This window comes from Gorilla gorilla, chromosome 1, assembly GCF_029281585.2.
Source record: "Gorilla gorilla gorilla isolate KB3781 chromosome 1, NHGRI_mGorGor1-v2.1_pri, whole genome shotgun sequence".
NCBI classification, from domain to species: domain Eukaryota; kingdom Metazoa; phylum Chordata; class Mammalia; order Primates; family Hominidae; genus Gorilla; species Gorilla gorilla.
The window spans coordinates 229,389,003-229,409,027 of NC_073224.2; the positions used below are offsets into that span (position 1 = coordinate 229,389,003).

Here is a 20,025-nt window from a genome sequence, read left to right on the forward strand (position 1 = left end):
GAACAAAGCCCACTGGATTTTGAGGGGGAGGAAGGGCTGTTGCTCCAGGTTCCCAGGTACAAAACTACAAGGCATGAAGGCTGAAGAGAAATCCTGCAGTAATTGTTCTGCCAGAAATAGACAATTGGGTTATTTGCCTCACACACAACAAAGCAATTTTACTTTAATATCACAACGGTGCTTTTCTATTTTCATGAAAGCCCTCTTTGTTACTGCTCATAAACCATGAAGGGATTGGGTTTTCTTAGGGCTGTTAAATATGACGGACACGTGTTGGGCACCAAGGAACAAGGTGATGCTTTACCCTGCTACCTCCAAAACCATACATATCACCTTTTGACTGCAGTGGCACATGAGAAAAGGCTCAGGTTCCAGGATTTTAAAACATGCATTAAGTAGGTGCCAGAAGACACCCCATTGGCAATATCATTTTTCCTTGTGTTCTATATAATTTAAATGTCTCTGCGGGGAAGATTGCTTCACAGGGACGGCATGTCCTCAAAGAGTTGGAAGATTTCTGTTCTTTCACACCAGACCTTTGTAGTTAGTTTGGACTAAAATCAAAATGGCTGGACTATTTGATTTTAGCAGGACTAAAATCAAAATGGCTGGTTTCAAATGGAACTTCCCAGCACCTGGATCTCAGAACTGAAAACCTCCCTACATGTATAAATAATTAAAAGCTGCTCTATTCCCTGACTCTTACCACAGAAGCCTCTGTACAAGGAGGATTTAGGCAGAATGCTAAAGAGGCCGATGGCTAGTCTTAGTGGGAGGAGGGGCAAGGGAAGAAGCAGTGTCCTCATGGGAGGAGGATGAAGTAATCTGTGACTTAATCCCCCCAAGAAGGCTAAACAAGGGTACAATATGACCATATTATAGTCATAACAGGTTGATGACCAAAACACAGGGAATTGAGGCAGGGAGCCTCACACCTGCAAAATACAGCTTTCATTTCATCCCAGATAGAGAAGGTGCAACGGGGGCTCTTCCTTTGACTGTTGATTCTGGGCATTTTAATGAGCTCCCCCGAGCCTGGGAAGAAAATAGTCTTTGTGAACAGTGATCCAGCTGACATCCCTCGGCAGGCTGCCTGACATCTTTGAGGTAGAGAAGCCCCTGAGAGGAGCTGATGATAATGCAGCTGGGAGGTAGGTTGGCCTTCTCTAAAGAAGGCAGAGTAGGGTTCAAGTGGATGAACATCAGACTCTGGAGGCTGTGAAATCTGTGGTGTTTCTTTGGCAACACTTTTAACCTAGAAAACACAGCTTTTTCAGAGAGAATACTTCTCTCCAAGTAGAGAGAATACTTCTCTCCAAGTAGAGAGAAAGGAAGTTGTACCAGCATCTTCTAGTATAGTTTTTGCTTTCTAAACCATTATGCTTTTTAAGATACCTTTTTAAATAAAAATACTATATCTTTTTATAAAGCCTTTCATCTGAGGAGTTATCCTTGTTTTTATGGACTTCTACTTTGAACTATTTAGAGGCTCCAAGAATATTAACATTCATGTGTTGCCATCATTAGTATGGTTTCTATTATCATTAAATCTCCTACTCCAGAACTTTTAAAGATGGTGGTAGGCAGCTGTCTTTTTGAGTTGATAGAAATGATATCTTTTCCTGGAGTTAGAGGCTTGTACTAATTTGCTTTGCAGCACTGAGGCAGGATCTGTGGCCAGTTGGCCAAGTTTTTATTTTAGTAACTTGTGTGGAAAATAACCATGTGGGTGTAGAAAGGGGCTCATTTTGTGGCACTGTTCAGGCCTGATGGATAGATTTTTAGGAAGGGACAGATATCAGATGCTATCTATTAATAGCAAAATCTAAATCCAGAAAAGCCAGGAAATATTTGTAATACTGGAGTCACCCTCTGGTAGAGATCAGGTGATACCAAAGTAAGGTCCAAGTCCACCCTGGACCACTTCAGAGTTTTTTGAGTGACTTAGTCATCTGTTCATTCTAGAATATTCCAGATGCTCTGATTGATAGATTCTGGGGATACAGAGATAGGATACTTGTCCTTAAGTAGCCTACAGTCTAGAGGGAGGACAGCAAAGCAAAGGAAGTCTTACAACTGCTATCGCTATCAAAGGGAGTGCAAAGGACCCAAGTGGATCATGGAAGGAGAAGAAGAAAGCCTGCATGGGAGAAGTGAGGCTACAGCCAGGTCTAGAAAGACAGACAGGGCTTAGCTGAGCAAGAAGTGGGATTCTAGGCAGAGGAAGCAGCATGAGCAAAGCCCAGAGGACTGAGGTAGCCTGGTGCATCTGGGGAAATGCAATTGAGTTTGTCCAGTATAGCTGCAACATAGGACACAAGAAGGGCCCAGTGGGAGGAGGGGAGTGAGGAGTTGATCTCGGCGCAGACCATGCTCACTACAGTTTTGCTTTTCTGGCCATCTTGATTCCTTTGTTCATATATCATCAGAAAGGGACCTGACTCAGCTCCTCTGACTTTTCTCTCTTTGTAGGAATTCTGGGTCATGAACACCTCAATTCAGAGCACGATCATTCTTCTCATTGAGCAAATTGTGGTAGCTCTTGGGGGTGAATTTAAGCTCTACCTGCCCCAGCTGATCCCACACATGCTGCGTGTCTTCATGCATGACAACAGCCCAGGCCGCATTGTCTCTATCAAGGTGAGTAGCCTACGTCATCCTCCAGAGAGATTTTCTGCTTTCCTCTGAGTCCCTGGGTGATCAGCTAAAAGCTGAGACCTCATTCTGAGTGACAGGTTGATGCCCATTCCATAAGACAGAATCCCAAGAATACTAATACCCAATGTGTGCAGTTTACAGAATGTCTGTAATCCTCTCTTGGTTATCCTTATGTTTCGTATCTGTTTCAATGGATTAATCTTGGCAAATATTTTATCCCAGACTAATTTTCTTTATTATCCAGCAACGGATTCCTTATCAACTCAAATAAGCACAGAGAAAGCAAAGTAATATGTAAGCAAATAAAATGAGGGGAAGAAAGTGCTATCAAAAGGATATAGTTCAAGGCCATTTAATAAAGGCTTTTCCCAGCCCCCAGAGAACTTTGAATTATCTACACCACCACCCGCTGCGTGTCCTTAGATACTTGGGACCTGACTATTCATCACCATGCTTTTGCTCCCTTTTGCAGTTACTGGCTGCAATCCAGCTGTTTGGCGCCAACCTGGATGACTACCTGCATTTACTGCTGCCTCCTATTGTTAAGTTGTTTGATGCCCCTGAAGCTCCACTGCCATCTCGAAAGTGAGCACCTCCCCTTTGGGACTAGCAATCATTAAGCTTTAATGTTTTGTTGAAAATGTTCGTTTCTTAAGTTCCCAGGCCATCTTTCTATTTTTTTTGTTATTTCAACTCACATTATTTTAGTCTAGAAATATCCCAGGTTTATGGAAATCTTAACTGTCCCTATCCCATTGGAATAAATGTTGGATCCATGTCATCCAAAATACCTTAGAAGCCGTTCATTCCCATCCCTTTGGTGCTGATTGTTAAGCTCACCCTCAGTGACGTCTCTTCCTTGGAGGTTGTATGTTAGCAGTTACTGTATGTTAGTGATTGTTGTAGGGCAGCGCTAGAGACTGTGGACCGCCTGACGGAGTCCTTGGATTTCACTGACTATGCCTCCCGGATCATTCACCCTATTGTTCGAACACTGGACCAGAGCCCAGAACTGCGCTCCACAGCCATGGACACGCTGTCTTCACTTGTTTTTCAGCTGGGGAAGAAGGTAAGATGGGAGTCTGGACAGACAGGTGCTCTTCTGCCTTATTTGGAAAGAAGACTTTGTCTGTGAGCCATTCAGACTGTCTGATGCCAGCCACCATCAGAGAACGTGGAATTACTTGCTTTTTTTCTTTTCATGTGTTCAGCAAACATTTATTGAGCAACCTATGTGAGCTAAGTGCCGTTCTGGGGGTAACACGGTAAACAGAATAAAGTCCTTGCTCTCGTAGAGCTTCCATCCTGACGAAGCAAAGCAAGTAAACAGTTTGTTTCTTAGGAGTGATGGGTTGAAGTGGGGAGAAGTGCTCTTTATTTAGGGTAGACAGAGAAGACCTCTGATCAGTTGACACTCAAGCAGAGACCTAGATAAAATAAAGGCCTGGTTGCAAAGAATTGGATGCAAGGAGAAGAAATAGCAAGTGCTAAGGTTGAGGTGGCAGCTTGCTCAAAGAGTTCAGGGCACAGCAGGAAAGCAGTGTGACTTCAGAGGAGCAAGCAATGGGGAAGTGCTTGGAGTTAAGGTGATGGAGATAAGGCAGAATAGTAGAGACTAGATTTTGTAGGCCTGGAGCTCTCAAAATATCATTCCTGGACAAGCAGTATCAGTATCTACATACCTGAGAACTTGTTAGAAATGCAGATTCTTGAGCTAGGCACAGTGACTCACACCCGTAATTCCAGCAACTTGGGAGGCTGAGGCAAGAGGATTGCTTGAGATCAGGAGTTGGAGACCAGCTCCAGACATAGCAAGACCCTGTCTCCACAAAAAAATTTAAAACTTAGCCAGGTGTAGGGACATGTGCCTGTAGTCCCAGCTACTCAGGAGGCTAAGGCAGAGGGATCGCTTGAGCCCAGGAGTTCCAGACTGCAGTGACCCCCGTAATTGTACCATTGCACTCCAGCCTGGGAAACAGAGCAAGACCTCATCTCACCTAAGACCTACTGAATCAGATGCTCTAGCTGTGGAGCCCAGCAGTCTCTGGTTTCATGAGCTGTCCAGGTGATTCTGACGCCCACTAAAATATGCAAATCACTATTGTGGGCCATTGTAAGTACTTTGGCTTTTACTCTGAGCAAGACTGGAAGTTTTTGGTGGACTTTGAACACAGGAAAAATAAGGTCTGACTTAATATTTTTAAATGATAACTCAATGCCATGTGGGAAAATAGGCTGTGGGGGCAAGGGCAGAAGCAAAGATCTGTTAAGAGGCCACCATCATAAACCAGATGATGGGGACTTGAACTAGGATTATAACGGGAGACGGGAAGAAGGATTCTTTTGAATATCACAGAGCTAGCCACAAACCCAGAAGAAATGGTCATAATGTAGTTGTATAATATTTTTTCCTCTACTTTTTCACCACTCTCCAAAATGATAGTTTCTCATCTCTTCCCCCTCCCGTTTTAGTACCAAATTTTCATTCCAATGGTGAATAAAGTTCTGGTGCGACACCGAATCAATCATCAGCGCTACGATGTGCTCATCTGCAGAATTGTCAAGGTGAACTATACTTCTTTTCTGTTCTGAAGTCCCTGTTGTCTTTACTACTTGATATTCTTGTAATCTTGGCTATGGGAGTTTGTGTAGCTTTTTAGCTGTAAATTAGGGATTGGCAAACTTTTTACCAGTTTTGTAGACTATGTGGTCTCTTTTGCAGCTCCTCAGCTCTGCCACTACAGCCTGAGAGCAGCCATACACAATGTGTAAACGATGAGCCTGGCTGCATTCCACTAAAACTTTATTTATGGACACCTAAATTTGATTCTCTCAATTTTCATGTGTTGCAAATATCAATCTTCTTTTGATTTTTTCCCCCCAACCATTTAAAAGTATAAAAACCCTTCTTAGCTCTTGGGCTATATAAAAACAGGCAGAGGGCTGGGTGCGGTGGCTCCCGCCTTGGGAGGCCAAGGCAGGTGGATTGCTTGAGCCCAGGAGTTTGAGACCAGCCTGGGCAACATGGTAAAACCCCGTCTGCACAAAAAATACAAAAAATTAGCTGGTCATGATGGCGGGTACCTGTGGTCCCAGTTACCGAGGAGGCTGAAGTGGGAGGATCACCTGAGGCTGCAGTGAGCTGTGATTGCACCAGTGCACTCCAGCCTGGGTGGCAGAGTGAGACCCTATCTCAAAGTAGATTAAAGGCTAGGCACAGGGGCTCATGCCTATAATCCCACAACTTTGAGAGGCTGAGGCGGGAGGATCACTTGAGGTCAGGAGTTCAAGACCAGCCTGGCCAACATGGCGAAACCTCGTCTCCATTAAAAATACAAAAATTAGCCGGGCATGGTGGTGCGCACCTGTAGTCCCAACTATTCAGGAGGCTCAGGCAAGAGAATTGCTTGAACCCAGGAGGCAGAGGTTGCAGTGAGCTGAGATTGCGCTACTGCACTCCAGCCTGAGAGACAGAGCTAGACTCTGTCTCAAAAAAATAAGTAAATAAATAGGTTAGATTAGATAGGCAGGTAGGGAGTGGCACAAATAAATAAGTGAATAGATGATTCTTTTTAAAAAGTTTTAAAAAGCCAGGGGATGGGGGCTGTTTGCTACCTTTGCTCCAAACACTTTATCGCTTTTCCCATTGCCGACAATTGTTTATCTTTGCTAGTTGCATGGTTGCTTGCTCTTAATACTAAGTCAGTGCTTGTCAGTAACTAGGAGTGACTAGCAAAGACTGTCTACAGTTGGGGAGTCAGCCCATCTGTGGTTCATTTTGTCCATATGTGCAACTTTTTACTTCTTACTGAAATCCTGGCTCTACCAGGTCTGCACCTCCCAAAATTTAAGGATATTTCCTAAGCCAGAAGCATCTAGTAGAGTTATAGGTGTTTCCTATAAATCTTTGGTTGTAGGGATACACACTTGCTGATGAAGAGGAGGATCCTTTGATTTACCAGCATCGGATGCTTAGGAGTGGCCAAGGGGATGCATTGGCTAGTGGACCAGTGGAAACAGGACCCATGAAGAAACTGCACGTCAGCACCATCAACCTCCAAAAGGCAAGTCCATTGTTTCAGGGGACTGGGAAAGGAGAGCTCTGCTCTTCTCACTTACTCAAAACTTTTAACTGTTTAAACTGGGCAACCGAAAACCAGCCCAGGTGTTTTTTCCAGAAATCTAGATACCATGAACTTAGATCATTTTGTCTTTTTACAGGTGCCTAAATTGTAATTTTGTTTTGAATAGAGAAAAAGTAGAGAACAAAATGTCCTTTTGTGCTCCCTTGGAATATGGATGGTAGAACCTTTTGTTGCAAATACATTCTCATTTTTTACATGAAGGGAACAAAGCTAGTGAGCCCCCTAGTTGGCATCGAGACTGATGAAGGCTCTTTCAAACAGTGCTTTTCAAACTTCTCAAACTCATTGGGCTTACCAGTTGTTGGGAGTCTTGTAAAAATGCTTATTCTGTTGTTGGCAGTCTGATTTGGGGCCTGATATTCTGCATTTCTGACAAGCTGCCAGCTAATGTGATGCTGCTGGTCCATGGACCATACTTTGAGTAGTGAGGTTTTAGATGTTTCCAAGTGATTACTGAATTATCTCTGCTGGCCAAAGCCTAAGATATGACCAGCTTTTCACCATGTATGCCATCAGCTATCCACCTAAAAACAGGCAGTTTCAAAGCATCTCTAGTGAATCAGAGCACAATAATCATAATTACTTCACCGACTTTAAATAAATATACCACATCGAGTATTTTCCATTTTGCATTAGTCTTTCATGTTTCTGGTGACTGTAAGCAACTTCCAGTTTAGATTTCAGTGTTATTTTTCATCTATTAGCCAGCTCACTCCATGTGCAGCAGCAGATAGAGGTGAAGAACTGGGCAAGACTGTGTCCTACCTGACTCGTTCACTTCTTTTGGCAAAGCCCATAAAGATTTGAACACAGTCCTTTGTGCGTGTGTGCGGGCTCACGCCCAGCTTTGGAGCACTGGGGGTTTATTACTGTTGTTTCAGAGTCTTTACTCACACAAACAGCTTCAAGTGACCACTGCTAAGAAACGTTTGCTGGGTTAAGATGGAGGTAGTAAAATATTCCTGGGTCAGGAGTGATGCTGCTTTCCCTCTGGGGATTTTGTAACTGCTACTCTGAGACTTTATGAGGAAGAAAAAGGTTATCAGTCACTTGGCATTCCCAGGTAATCATTGAGGCCACCCTGCTGACACCTCACACTGGAGGGAGGGGCCAGGCAGGAGGCCAGATGTACATTTCCACCCAGATGTTTTCATCCTGACTAGGTTCAGAATGTCCTTCCAACCAGGCAGCCGTCCACCCTGCTTTAGAGCTTTGTTCTCTCTATTTTAGGAAATTCCTCAGTAATCTAGTTTGCTTCCAGGAAGTTTTGCTTTCTACCCAGACTTGGAAAAAATAAGCATAAACCTTGCCAGATAGACAAAAGAAAGACTCTTAGTTTATCTCACCTGAGAAAGTAGATCAAGTTCAAAACTCTAGACAGAATCCTCCACAGCTCACTCTCAGATCTATTTCATTGGGAAGTAAATTGTGGGAGCTGGGCGTGGTGGCTCATGCCTGTAATCTCAGTAATTTGGCAGGCCAAAATGGAAGAATCACTTGAAGCAGGAGTTTGAGACCAGCCTGGGCAACATAGTAAAACACCATCTGTATAATAAAAATGAAAAATGAAAAAAATTAATTCCAGCCTGGGCAACAGAGTAAGACCCTGTCTCAAAAAAAAAAAAAAAAAAAGGAATTGAAAAAATTTTAAAAATTAGCTGAGCAGAGTGGCACCTGCCTGTAGTCCCACCTACTCAGGAGACTGAGGTAGGAGGTTCACTTGAGCCCATGAGTTCCAGGGTGCAGTGAGCTATGATTGCGCCACTGCACTCCAGCCCAGGTGACAGAGCAAGATTCTCTTCAAAAAAAAAAAAAGAGGTAGGGGGCCAGGTGCAGTGGCTCATGCCTGTAATTCCAACACTTTGGGAAGCCAGGCGGGAGGATTACTCGAGTCCAGGAGTTCAAGACCAGCTGGGGCAACATGGCAAAATTCCCCCTCTACAAAAAATACAAAAATTAGCTGGACATGGTGGTGCATGCCTGTAGTCCCAGCTACTCGAGAGGCTAAGGTGGGAGGATCTCTTGAGCCTGGGAGGTCAAGGCTGCAGTAAGCAGTGATCATCCCACTTCACCACTCCAGCACAGGCAACAGAGCAAGACCCTGTCTCACCAACAACAACAACAAAAAAAGGCAGCAGACCTCATTGTTCAGAAGTAAATTGTGCCTCCTTATAATCATGTGATGATAATTAGGGATTGGTGTATTTATCAGTCTTAACCAACTTTCAGAGTAACAATTTGCCACCTCAGTCACCATTTTATTTGTTATGATAATATTGGATTTATGTGATACAGAAAACATAAAAAACCATTTATGTATACCTCTAGAATGCCTTCCAGAATTTTCAGCAGCTTTACTGTCTGTCTGAATGATAATCTGTTTGGGTTTACCTTCACCGTGAGTAAGCTGGCATTCCATGAACAGGCACCAGCATCACCAGATGAGGCGATCAGCAGTGGGTGGATGGCAAGAGGAAGCAGCTCGTGTTTACACAGTTGTTATAGAACCCAGAGAATTGAGAGTTGATAATGTTTTACAGAGCAGGGGGAAAGGGCCACATGGGGGACTTGGCCTAGTCAATAAATTAAGCTATGATTTTTTGAAAACCTATTTACTGCCATTTATCAAGTAATAGTAACAACTAACATTTATTGAGTGCTTTCCATGTGTCAAGCACTGTGGTGGAACACTATATTAACTCATTTAATCTTCATGATAACCCCATGAGTTAGGTGCTGTCGTTGCTGTCCCACTTTACAGATGTGGACCGTGAAGCACTGACGGGTTAAGTAATTTGCCCAGTGTCAACTAGCATCAATGGTGGAGCTGGGATTTGACCTAGATAGCATGACTCCAGAGCCCACTCTCTTAACCACTGTGTTGAATTGTCTCTGCCTTACCCAGGCCCAACCTCATTTCATTAGAGGGAAAAAGAAACTAGTAATACTTCCCTGTTTATGTGCAGCTTTTAACAATTGCTATATGATATAATACAGCTACACACAAACCCATCTTGTAGGGAAGAAACCAGGTATCTGTGGACAGGAAAGGACTGGATGTTCCCATTGTGCTCAACAGAGCAAGGTCTAAAAATCAGTCTTTGGTATCTAGTCTCCCTCTTCCTTCTCATTCAGAGGTTCTCATTGTATGGTCAGTGGTATTATTTAGTTTGTCTCTTGTAACATTTCTACTTCGGTTTTTGACATAAAGTGATAGGTTGTCTAATTCTATTCATCCGTAACTCTTTAGAAGCAACAGCACATCTCCAGTGTATCCCAGGGAGGTGATGGTTGAGTCCTTGATGGTATAGCACCTGGGGGTCTTTTCACTCACTGGACCACTTCACTAGTCCAAAGTTTGAGACCTTCTGCTCTGACTTACATGATTTCCCCCATTTAGGGAGGATTGACGTGTCCTGCTGGAAAAATCTATGAGGAACATATTTTAAAAGTTAGGGATTTAGTGTAGTTAGGCCTAGGCCAGTTCAAATAGGTGTCGTTTTGACAATAATAACAATCATTTTTTGCTCCTTTATTCCAGCTAAGCCATTTAGACACATTATCCCTAGATGAGGCACTCTGAGGCTCAGCTGCAAAATACAAGTAATTTGCCCAGGGTGTTACAGCTGCTGAGTGGAAGAGCCAGGATCCCAGGCAGGTGTTTCTAACTTTAGAGAACTAGGCAAATAGTACTAACTTTGTGCCAAGCACTGTTATAAATTCATTACATTTATTAACTTAAAACACCCCAGGAAGCAGAAACTATAATCCTCATTTTACAGATGAGGAAACCAAGGCACAGGGGAGTTAAGTGACTTGCCAAAGATCAGAGAGCCAATTACGTTATATAACTGGGATTTGAACTGAAGCCACTGAGTTAAGTGTAGCTGTTGCCCACTACACTATACTGTTCTCCAAAACCTCAGCCTTTCCACCCACCTGCCTAAGCTGCCCCTGGTAGTAACTCTTGATGTCTGGAGAGTTCAGAGTTTTGAGAGAAGTTGGAGGGGATAGAGTAGAAATTAAATCTGTTCAACCCCTTTTTCTTGTTTTACCACAGTGCCATGTGCTTTGGGCTCGCTGCTCACCTGGTTGCAACATGATTCACTATGGTGTAAACCTGAGCCTTTTCCCTCTTCTTGCATGACTCTTCACTGTCAGATGAGCTGGTGTTCTAATGCAGAGGACGCAGCTCCCTTCATGCCCTGCTGGAGCCCATTAGGCTTTGTCGAATGCACCCGAGTGTGGCAATCCCATGTATTCTGGTTCTGTAGTGCTCCTTTGCTGCAGTCAGAGTCCAGCACAAAGGAGTTGTGAAACAGGCTTTTTCCACAGTGTGATATGTTCCAGAGTTGCTGTTCTTGCTTTATGACTTTTAATTAAATATTATTCTTTTGTATTTGCACTCTAGGGGAATTTTATCATGAAAGATGGATTTTATAAATCTAAAAGTAGAATAATCATTAAATAGATGAGGACTTTTTTCAATTGGCCCTTGAAACTGATTGTTTTCCATTGTCACCTGTGGGATCACAGGCCTGGGGCGCTGCCAGGAGGGTCTCCAAAGATGACTGGCTGGAATGGCTGAGACGGCTGAGCCTGGAGCTGCTGAAGGACTCATCATCGCCCTCCCTGCGCTCCTGCTGGGCCCTGGCACAGGCCTACAACCCGATGGCCAGGTATAGTGTGTCAGGGCGGGTGGAGAAGATCAGCACATAGAAAACGATATATACAAATTAGTTTTTATTAGAAGTAATAATCAAGGGGCTGGTATTTTTAATTTTTCTAATTTTGTGGGATACAAAGAAAGAGAAAGACAAATTCAACAAGCTCATACTGTAGCATCTATCTTAACCTTGCTAGTAGACCACAAATTCCTTTTTCTAGTAGCTTTAGGTCTAACATTTTGATTACAAAGTTATTTATAACTCTAAAAGCAACTGTGTAATAGTTGAATGTAACCTATTTCCAATAACAATGGTATTCTAATTATTGCTGTTTGTTACAAATACCACAGGAAAAAAAAGGTCTGAAACAATAACAGTTATTTATTTGACTCCTGAATCTGCAATTTGGGAGGACTTTTGGGACAGCTCGCCTCTGCTCCACATGGTGTCAGTGGAGATGGTTTGACTGGGGCAGGATGGAGGATCCGCATTCAAGGCTGGCTTGTGTGTCTGGCAAAGTGCAGGTGACTCTCGACTAGGAACCCAGCTCTGGCTGGGGGCCTTGGTTCCTCTCCACGGGATCACTCCATGGGTTGCTTGGGCCTTCTCACAGATGGTGACTGGCTTCAAGAGTGAGTGTCCCAAGAGAACGAGGTAGTAGAAGAGCATGGTGTTTTTATGATCTAAGTCATAAAGAGTCTTGGAAGTCGTGAAGAGTCACTTCTGCCTTGCCCTGTTGCTCAAGGCAGCCACAAAGGCGCACTCAGTCTCAAAGGAAGAAGACATGGACACTCACCTCTTGATAGAGGAGAAGTAATATTCTAACAGACTATATGGGACAGGAGCCACTGTTGCAGACATCTTTGGAAAATAGAATTTGCCAGAATTTTTTTTTTCTTTTTTTGAGAGAGTCTTGTTCTGTTGCTCAGGCTGGACTGCAGTGGCACAATTGTGGCTCACTGCAACCCTGCCTCCTGGTTCAAGAGATTCTCATGCCTCAGCCTCCCATGTAGCTGGGATTACAGGTGTGTACCACCACACCCAGCTAATTTTGTATTTTTAGTCAAGACGGGGTTTCGCCATGTTGGCCAGGCTGGTCTTCAACTCCTGGCCTCAAGTGATCTGCTCACCTTGGCCTCTCAAAGTGCTGGGATTACAGACATGAGCCACTTGGCCAAAATTTTTTTTATTGATACATAATAGATGTACATATATTTTCAAAGTACATGTGATATTTCAATACATTCATATAATGTGTAATAAAGCAAATCAGGATAATTGGGATATTCATCACTTTAGACATCTTTTTTTGTTGTTGTTTGGTTGGTTTTTTTGTTTTCATTTTTGTTTTTGTTTTTGAGATGGTGTCTTGCTCTGTCACCCAGGCTGGAGTGCAGTGGCGCAATTGTGGCTCACTGCAACCTCCGTCTCCTGGGTTCAAGCGATTCTCCTGCCTCAGCCTCCCGAGTAGCTGGGAGTACAGGCGCACGCCACCACGCCCGGCTATTTTTTGTAATTTTAGTAGACATGGGATTTCACCATGTTGGCCAGGCTGGTCTTGAACTCCTGACCTCAAGTGATCCACCTGCCTTGGCCTCCCAGAGTGCTGGGATTACAGGCGTGAGCCACCACGCCCCGCCTGCTTTTTTGTTTTTGTTTTTGTTTTTGTTTTGGAAACAGGGTCTCTGCTGCCCGGGCTGGAGTGCAGTGGGACAATCTCGGCTCACTGCAGCCTCAACCTCCTGGGCTCAAGTGATCCTCCCACGTCAGCCTCCTGAGTAGCTGGGACTGCAGACACGCACCAGGCCCAGCTAATTTTATTTTTTGTAGAGACGAGGTCTCACTATGTTGCCCAGGCTGATCTCAAACTCCTGGACTCAAGCAGTCATCCTGCCTCAGCCTCCAAAAGTGCCATGATTTATAGGCATGAGTCATCACCATTTTTTTTTTTTAATTTTTAAAAATTTTTATAGATTTTGGAGTACAGGTGCAGGTTTGTTACATGGATATGTTGCATAGTGGTGAAGTCTGGGCTTTTAGTAGAACCATCACCTGAATAATAGTGTACATCGTACCTATCAGGTAATTTCTCATCCCTCAACCCCGCCAAAAAAAATATTGTTTTAACTAGTAAATCTTTTTTTTTTTTTTGAGACGGAGTTTTGCTCTGTTTCCCAGGCTGGAGCGCAGTGGCGCAATCTTGGCTCACCGCAACCTCTGCTTCCTGGGTTCAAGCCATTCTCCTGCCTCAGCCTCCCAAGGAGCTGGGACTACAGGTGCATGCCACCACACCTGGCCAACTTTTTGTACTTTTAGTAGAGATGGGGTTTCACCATGTTAGCCAGGATGGTCTCGATCTCCTGACCTCGCAATCTGCCCACCTCGGCCTCCCAGAGTGCTGGGATTACAGGCATGAGCCACTGTGCCCGGCCTAAATAGTAAATCTTAAACAGCCATTTAAAATTTGGTTTACAGGCTGGGCATTGTGGCTCCTGCCTATAATCTCAGCACTCTAGGAGGCTGAGACAGGAGGATCACTTGAGGCCAAGAGTTCAAGACCAGCCTGGGCAACCTAGCGAGATTCTATCTCTACAAAAATAAAAAATTAGCCAAGCGTGGTGGCATGAAGCTGTAATCCTAGCTACTCAGGAGGCTAAGGTGGGGGGATTGCTTGAGCCCAGGAGTTTAGAGGCTGCAGAGAGCCACAATCGTGCCCCTGCATTCCAGCCTGGATGGCAGAGCAAGACTGCATCTCAAAAAAAATTTTTTTTGGTTTATAAAACTTTTAATGCATGTGAAAGATTTGTAATATAATGTAAGTAAATAAAATGGAATAAAAAATTGAAAATTAAAATAAATGTGAATAGGATAAAGATTAGAAAGTAATATAGCAACGGTTATCTTTAGGGAAGGCTTAAGGAGTGATTATTTTCTTTTTTATTCTCTTCTTTATTTCTTAAATTTTTCTGCATTGGATATTAATTATTTATGATGAGGCATAAAATGGTGATTTAATTAATAAGCAGCCCTTCGCATTGGCAAGAAGCAGAAAGCAAGGCATTTCACTTCATTTTTGTCAGCAGCTGGTTTGCTGTTATGATATATATTTAGCAGTAGTGATGGCCCCTGAGACTGTTGGTTTGATGCCATGATTTGCATCCTCTAATTTCTTTCAAGTATTTTTTAATGCTTTAAAATAGTTTCTAGGACTTCCCTGTTTCCATAGTGTGGAGATATCATGTACTCAGCTGATGTATTTATTACTCCTCTTTTTGCTCCAGTTACCTCTGAGCACAGTGTTATCCATGAGAGGCTTGTGATATACACAATGTTTTTATCCCCTTAGTCCCAAATACGTTCATTCAAGATCCAATGTGGCCTCTGACCTAGATCAGGAAAACTTTTTTTATGATTTTAGAGATGAAGGTCTTGGTTATTGCCCTGGCTGGTCTTGAACTGCTAATCTCAAGAGATCCTCCTGCCTCAGCCTCCCAAGTCACCAGGATGACCAGCGACTGTAACTACCTGGCTCCGAAAACTTACTTTTTAATTTTTTTTTTTTTTTTTTTGAAACAGAGTCTTGCTCTGTTGCCCAGGCTGGAGTGCAGTGGTGTGATCTTGGCTCACTGCAAACTCCGCCTCCCAGGTTCAAGCCATTCTCCTGCCTCAGCCTCCTGAGTAGCTGCGACTACAGGCCACCACCACCGTGCCCGGCTAATTTTTTGTATTTTTAGTAGAGACGGGGTTTCACCATGTTAGCCAGGATGGTCTCAATCTCCTGACCTTGTGATCCGCCCGCCTCAGCCCCCCAAAGTACTGGGATTACAGGCGTGAGCCACCACACCCGGCCTTATTTTTAAATTTATAACAGACTTTTTTTGGTCTTCATTTGATCCTTTGGATTTCAAATTTTGTTTTTTCTATCAAATTCCAAAATTATACACATTGGTCTAACTTAACCTGTTAATATGTAACAGAAAATAGGTATAGAGGCATCAAATGCTAAATCTATCCATTGTAGGTATATCCTGTTTTTTCCCATTTCCTTCCCCGCACAGTCACCAGAACAGTGGGGAGGACAGAATTAATGTTAGATGTAAGGGATGGCAAATGTGTCCATCATGTGGTACTGTGGTAATGTAAAGTAGTCATAGTAATCTTTGAAATGGAACCTCTGGTTCCACATCTTTGTGAGGCCCCAACTGTTGGCTTAGAAAATCTTTTAGAACTTAAGGATTTGGATCCTATTTGCTAACGCTTCTAGTCCTGTTGTCATTTTTTTATGACCATCCAACTAAGGATTCTGGTTATATTTTGAAAGCAATTGCAGATGCTGCCTTTGACATTTCTGACCTTAAGAATTTAGACATTGTCCCAGAAACATCCCAAGAATCATTTAATGATTATTATTTTCTGCATTTGTTAATGCCAACTTCTATGTTAGAAGTCCCTATACTGTTCATTTCCCATTTCCTCCAGTGAAGAGAAATGATGCAAAAACTGCCAAGAAATATTCCTTTGGAGAAAAGTCACTTTGCTCTGCTCTTCTCCCCGCCCTGCCACTCGCCCCCCAAGTCCCTGAATATCACAATGTCTGTACCTGCAGTGTAAAATTCAGTAGACACTAGCCATATGTGGTTAATTAAAAATAAATAAAATGTAAAATTCAGTTCCTTGGCCACACTTGCCACAGTTCAAGTGCTTTAGTGATCACTGGCTACCATATTGGACAGGAAAATTCTCTTGGACAGCACTGGTCTGTATAGCACTGGTCTGTATAACCAAAATCAGTGATGCCAAAAGCGAATTGATAGGTGTGACTTTGAGGCAGCAGGCAGAGGCATGGGAGGTCTCTCCATTTTCCACCTTCTCTGCCTTCAGGGATCTCTTCAATGCTGCATTTGTGTCCTGCTGGTCTGAACTGAATGAAGATCAACAGGATGAGCTCATCAGAAGCATCGAGTTGGCCCTCACCTCACAAGACATCGCTGAAGTCACACAGACCCTCTTAAACTTGGCTGAATTCATGGAACACAGTGACAAGGTGAGACTTTTCCCCATTGTCCAGATGGAGGCTGACAGGGAACCAGCTGGTGGGAGGAGAGAAGCATCCACACAGCCTTCTCTTGTTTGTGCCCCATCTGCCATTTTCCTATGCTGTGAGGTTTTGCTCTCCTCCAGGGCCCCCTGCCACTGAGAGATGACAATGGCATTGTTCTGCTGGGTGAGAGAGCTGCCAAGTGCCGAGCATATGCCAAAGCACTACACTACAAAGAACTGGAGTTCCAGAAAGGCCCCACCCCTGCCATTCTAGAATCTCTCATCAGGTAGGCCATAAACCCTTTTTAATTGCTGCCTTCATGCAAAATGACCTCTCTTCTCCCACTACCTGGTGCCACTTCACTGGAGTCACTTGAAGACTTCTGCGCTGTGAAATCTGCCTCTGGGTCTGGCCAGCATGTTTAAATGACATGTTGTTGCAGATGGCTCTCCCCAGGAATCTAGCCATGATTGTCATTTCTGTTGACCCTTATCACCTGGGCTCCTGTTATTTTCCAACCTGTCCTTTCTTGTTCCAGTGAAATTTAGTTGAGAAGCAATTCTGTGGCCATGGCAGCCTAAGATAGGTTTTATGTCTGGGTTAGATAGCGCTGTCTAGAGCTGGAGTAGAATGTGCTGGTTCCTGGGCTTCAGAGGGTACCCAAGGGCACAGTGGGGTTTTATCAACTAAATCTATTGATGCCTGCATCTTCCTCCTCTGGTGTTTTGTGAATATAAAAGGCAGAGCATAATCTGAAATCTAATGGTCTTTTCTCTGATGTGGTTATGTTCGCTCCTCTGTTAAGACAGTTTTCAGTCTTCTGGGTATGGAAAAAATAGTTTGTTTAATAAATTTTCTGCTGTTACGAAATTACAAGCGGCACGAAACATTAGCTCCAGCTCCTAAAAAACCATTCACTTCCCCTAATGATTATCAGAGAATATCAACTTTGGGATCTCATTATCTTCATGTGAATGCTAAATGTTCGGTCATTTCACTGCAGATAGTTTAGAAAAAATCATCTGGCTAATAAGTTCCGTCACCGTGGCTGATAGAGCCTGCTGTGTGGCTCTATCAAAGGAGGATAGAGCCTCCTTTGTTTGAGAGGGTAATCAAATAGCCAAGTCCTTTCCTAGCTGTGCTTTTGAGAAGATATTTAAAAGAGTTCCTTTAACACTTTAAAAAGTTAGCGAAAAGATAGAAATAGAATCCTGTTTTTGCCCAAATAAATTGGACTTGGAGAAAATGTTGATTTCTGAAATACCATGTAGGAATAATTAAAAACATGCCGTCCTCTGAGGCATGCTTCAGTTTCACATCAGGCACAGTAAATGTGAAAATCCACTTTCTTCCTTCCATCTCTGGCTTAGGTAATGTGCTGTCACTTGATAGCTCATAGAAAATACGGTAACTAAGTATGATCACTTTAAGGTCAGATAACTCGTTTTGCATATTAATTTCCTTGCTCACCTGTTTGAGACCTATTTGAAACCTTCCAGATTCCACCCTTAATTTTTCCGCATATTTGATACAATCATAAAAACTTAAAGTTATGCAGATTTGTAGCAGAAAAATATAGTCAGAGGCCTGGAAAAGTGCTCTAGAAGGTTATTTAGCTTTGTAAGCAAATATAATTGAAAGTAAATCCTCAGAATTCCCTGGAGATTGATCTTGTCCTTTGTTTAAAACGCTGTTCCAGGCCGGGCGGGGTAGTTCACACCTGTAATCCCAGCACTCTGGGAGGCCAAGGTGGGTGGATCACTTGATGTCAGGAGTTCAAGACCAGCCTGGCCAACATGGTGAAACCCCCATCTCTACTAAAAATACAAAAATTAGCTGGGTGTGGTGGCGCACATCTGTATTCCCAGCTACTTGAGAGGCTGAGGCAGGAGAATTGCTTGAACCTGGGAGGTAGAGGTTGCAATGAGCCAAGATTGCGTCACTGTACTCTAGCCTGGATGACAGCGAGATTCTGTCTCAATAAATAAATGAATGAATGAGTGAATGAATGAATGCTGTTTCTGGGGAAAGCCAGTGTGCTCGGCTCTTTGGGTGTCCTCAGCTAAGTCAGCTCAGCTTGCATTTCTGCCTCCCTTCTGCTGGTCTCCTGTGTCTTCCCATCACCTTTCTTTTTTTGCTTCCAATTGCAGTTTTTACTTCTGATTTTGTAAAGCTGCTTTTCCTAAGCCCGGTTGTGGTGGTATACTGTCGTCTTTACTGAAGGAAGTTTTAAGAAACAGCCTTAGACAAAGTTGCTCATAGCACTACCCCTAGTTCTGTGGGTGAGCCTCATGGAAATTCTTCTCAGGGGTCTTTTCCCACTGTTGGTTTTATGTCCCTGAGCCACTACTTGGATCTGGCCTTGGAGACATCGCTTTGCAGTAAGGGATTGAATTTCTTCCTCACAGTGGCTGCTAGAGAGCTTAAAGCTAAATTCCTGGTCTACCTCCAACAAATTCCGGAGACCTTACCTGTTTTTACTACTAACCCTCCCCCAACCCCCACAGGCTTTGTTTTATTTTTCCTACTCTTATTTTCCCTTAACCAATTTGTCTGCTTTTTCAGAGCTTATTTTAGTATATACATTTGAGTCAACTTCCCTAAATTCTTTTTGAAACAATTAGGGTAGCCCTACACAAAAACATCTTTGTTCAGCTATTTCTTTTCTTTTCTTTTCTTTTTTTTTTTTTTTTTTTTTTTTTTAGATGGAGTCTCGCTCTGTCTCCAGGCTGGAGTGCAGTGGCACAATCTTGGCTCGCTGCAACCTCCACCTCCTAGATTCAAGCGATTCTCCTGCCTCAGCTTCCTAAGTAGCTGGGACTACAGGCGCATGCCACCATGCCCAGCTAATTTTTGTATTTTTAGTAGAAAGGGGGTTTCACCATGTTGGCCAGGATGGTCTCGCTCTCTTGATCTCGTGATCCATCCGCCTCGGCCTCCTAAAGTGCTGGGATTACAGGCGTGAGCCACCACGTGCAGCTATTTCTTATTTTTTTGTCTTTGCTTTAAAAAACTGTGTTCTGTTGACAGTATTGTTCTCTTGCTACTAGTTCAATCCGTCTTGCAACCTATTGACTTTTTTAACCTATCTGCTACAGGGCAAATTAAATCCGAGATGTAATCCCAAATCAGGGCTAACACTGAGATAGTATAAACTACCCCCATCTCCTTAAAGTTCACGTATCAGTAAATATATTTGCTTTCTTGGGGACAGAGGATTGAGTGGTTATTTGTTAGAAAGCGCACACACACCACTTTTACTTGGTTAGCCCCGAGCATTAGGGTAAGGTCTGCTGGCCTGTTTTTGCTTCTCTATCCTAAGTAGAATAGAGGGTCTGATAAGGCTGGATGCCTTCACTGCCCAGCCCCAGACGTGTAATCCCCTTTATGAAGAATTGTCCTGGTTGCTGCCCTTTTGTCCCTTACCTGTTCCCTTTTGGCTTCTGCTCCCCGCTTGGTTGCCCTGAACACCAAAACAAACCCCGGGCCTCTGTCACTGCTCACCCTCTGATTT

At 43.4% G+C, this 20,025-nt stretch overlaps 1 protein-coding gene across 3 annotated transcripts in view; it reads left to right on the top strand.

Moving 5' to 3' along the window:
• The window catches only part of MTOR (mechanistic target of rapamycin kinase), a 156,145-nt gene that overhangs the window by 45,991 nt on the left and 90,129 nt on the right, over positions 1-20,025 (top strand). For all 3 annotated transcript variants that reach the window (XM_031011230.3, XM_031011235.3, XM_031011231.3), the window contains exons 21-28: positions 2,473-2,640; positions 3,131-3,243; positions 3,565-3,727; positions 5,131-5,223; positions 6,576-6,722; positions 11,340-11,482; positions 16,352-16,514; positions 16,652-16,797. In XM_031011230.3, the coding sequence (XP_030867090.1) occupies positions 2,473-2,640; positions 3,131-3,243; positions 3,565-3,727; positions 5,131-5,223; positions 6,576-6,722; positions 11,340-11,482; positions 16,352-16,514; positions 16,652-16,797 (1,136 nt within the window). The remainder of the gene's footprint in view (positions 1-2,472; positions 2,641-3,130; positions 3,244-3,564; positions 3,728-5,130; positions 5,224-6,575; positions 6,723-11,339; positions 11,483-16,351; positions 16,515-16,651; positions 16,798-20,025) is intronic.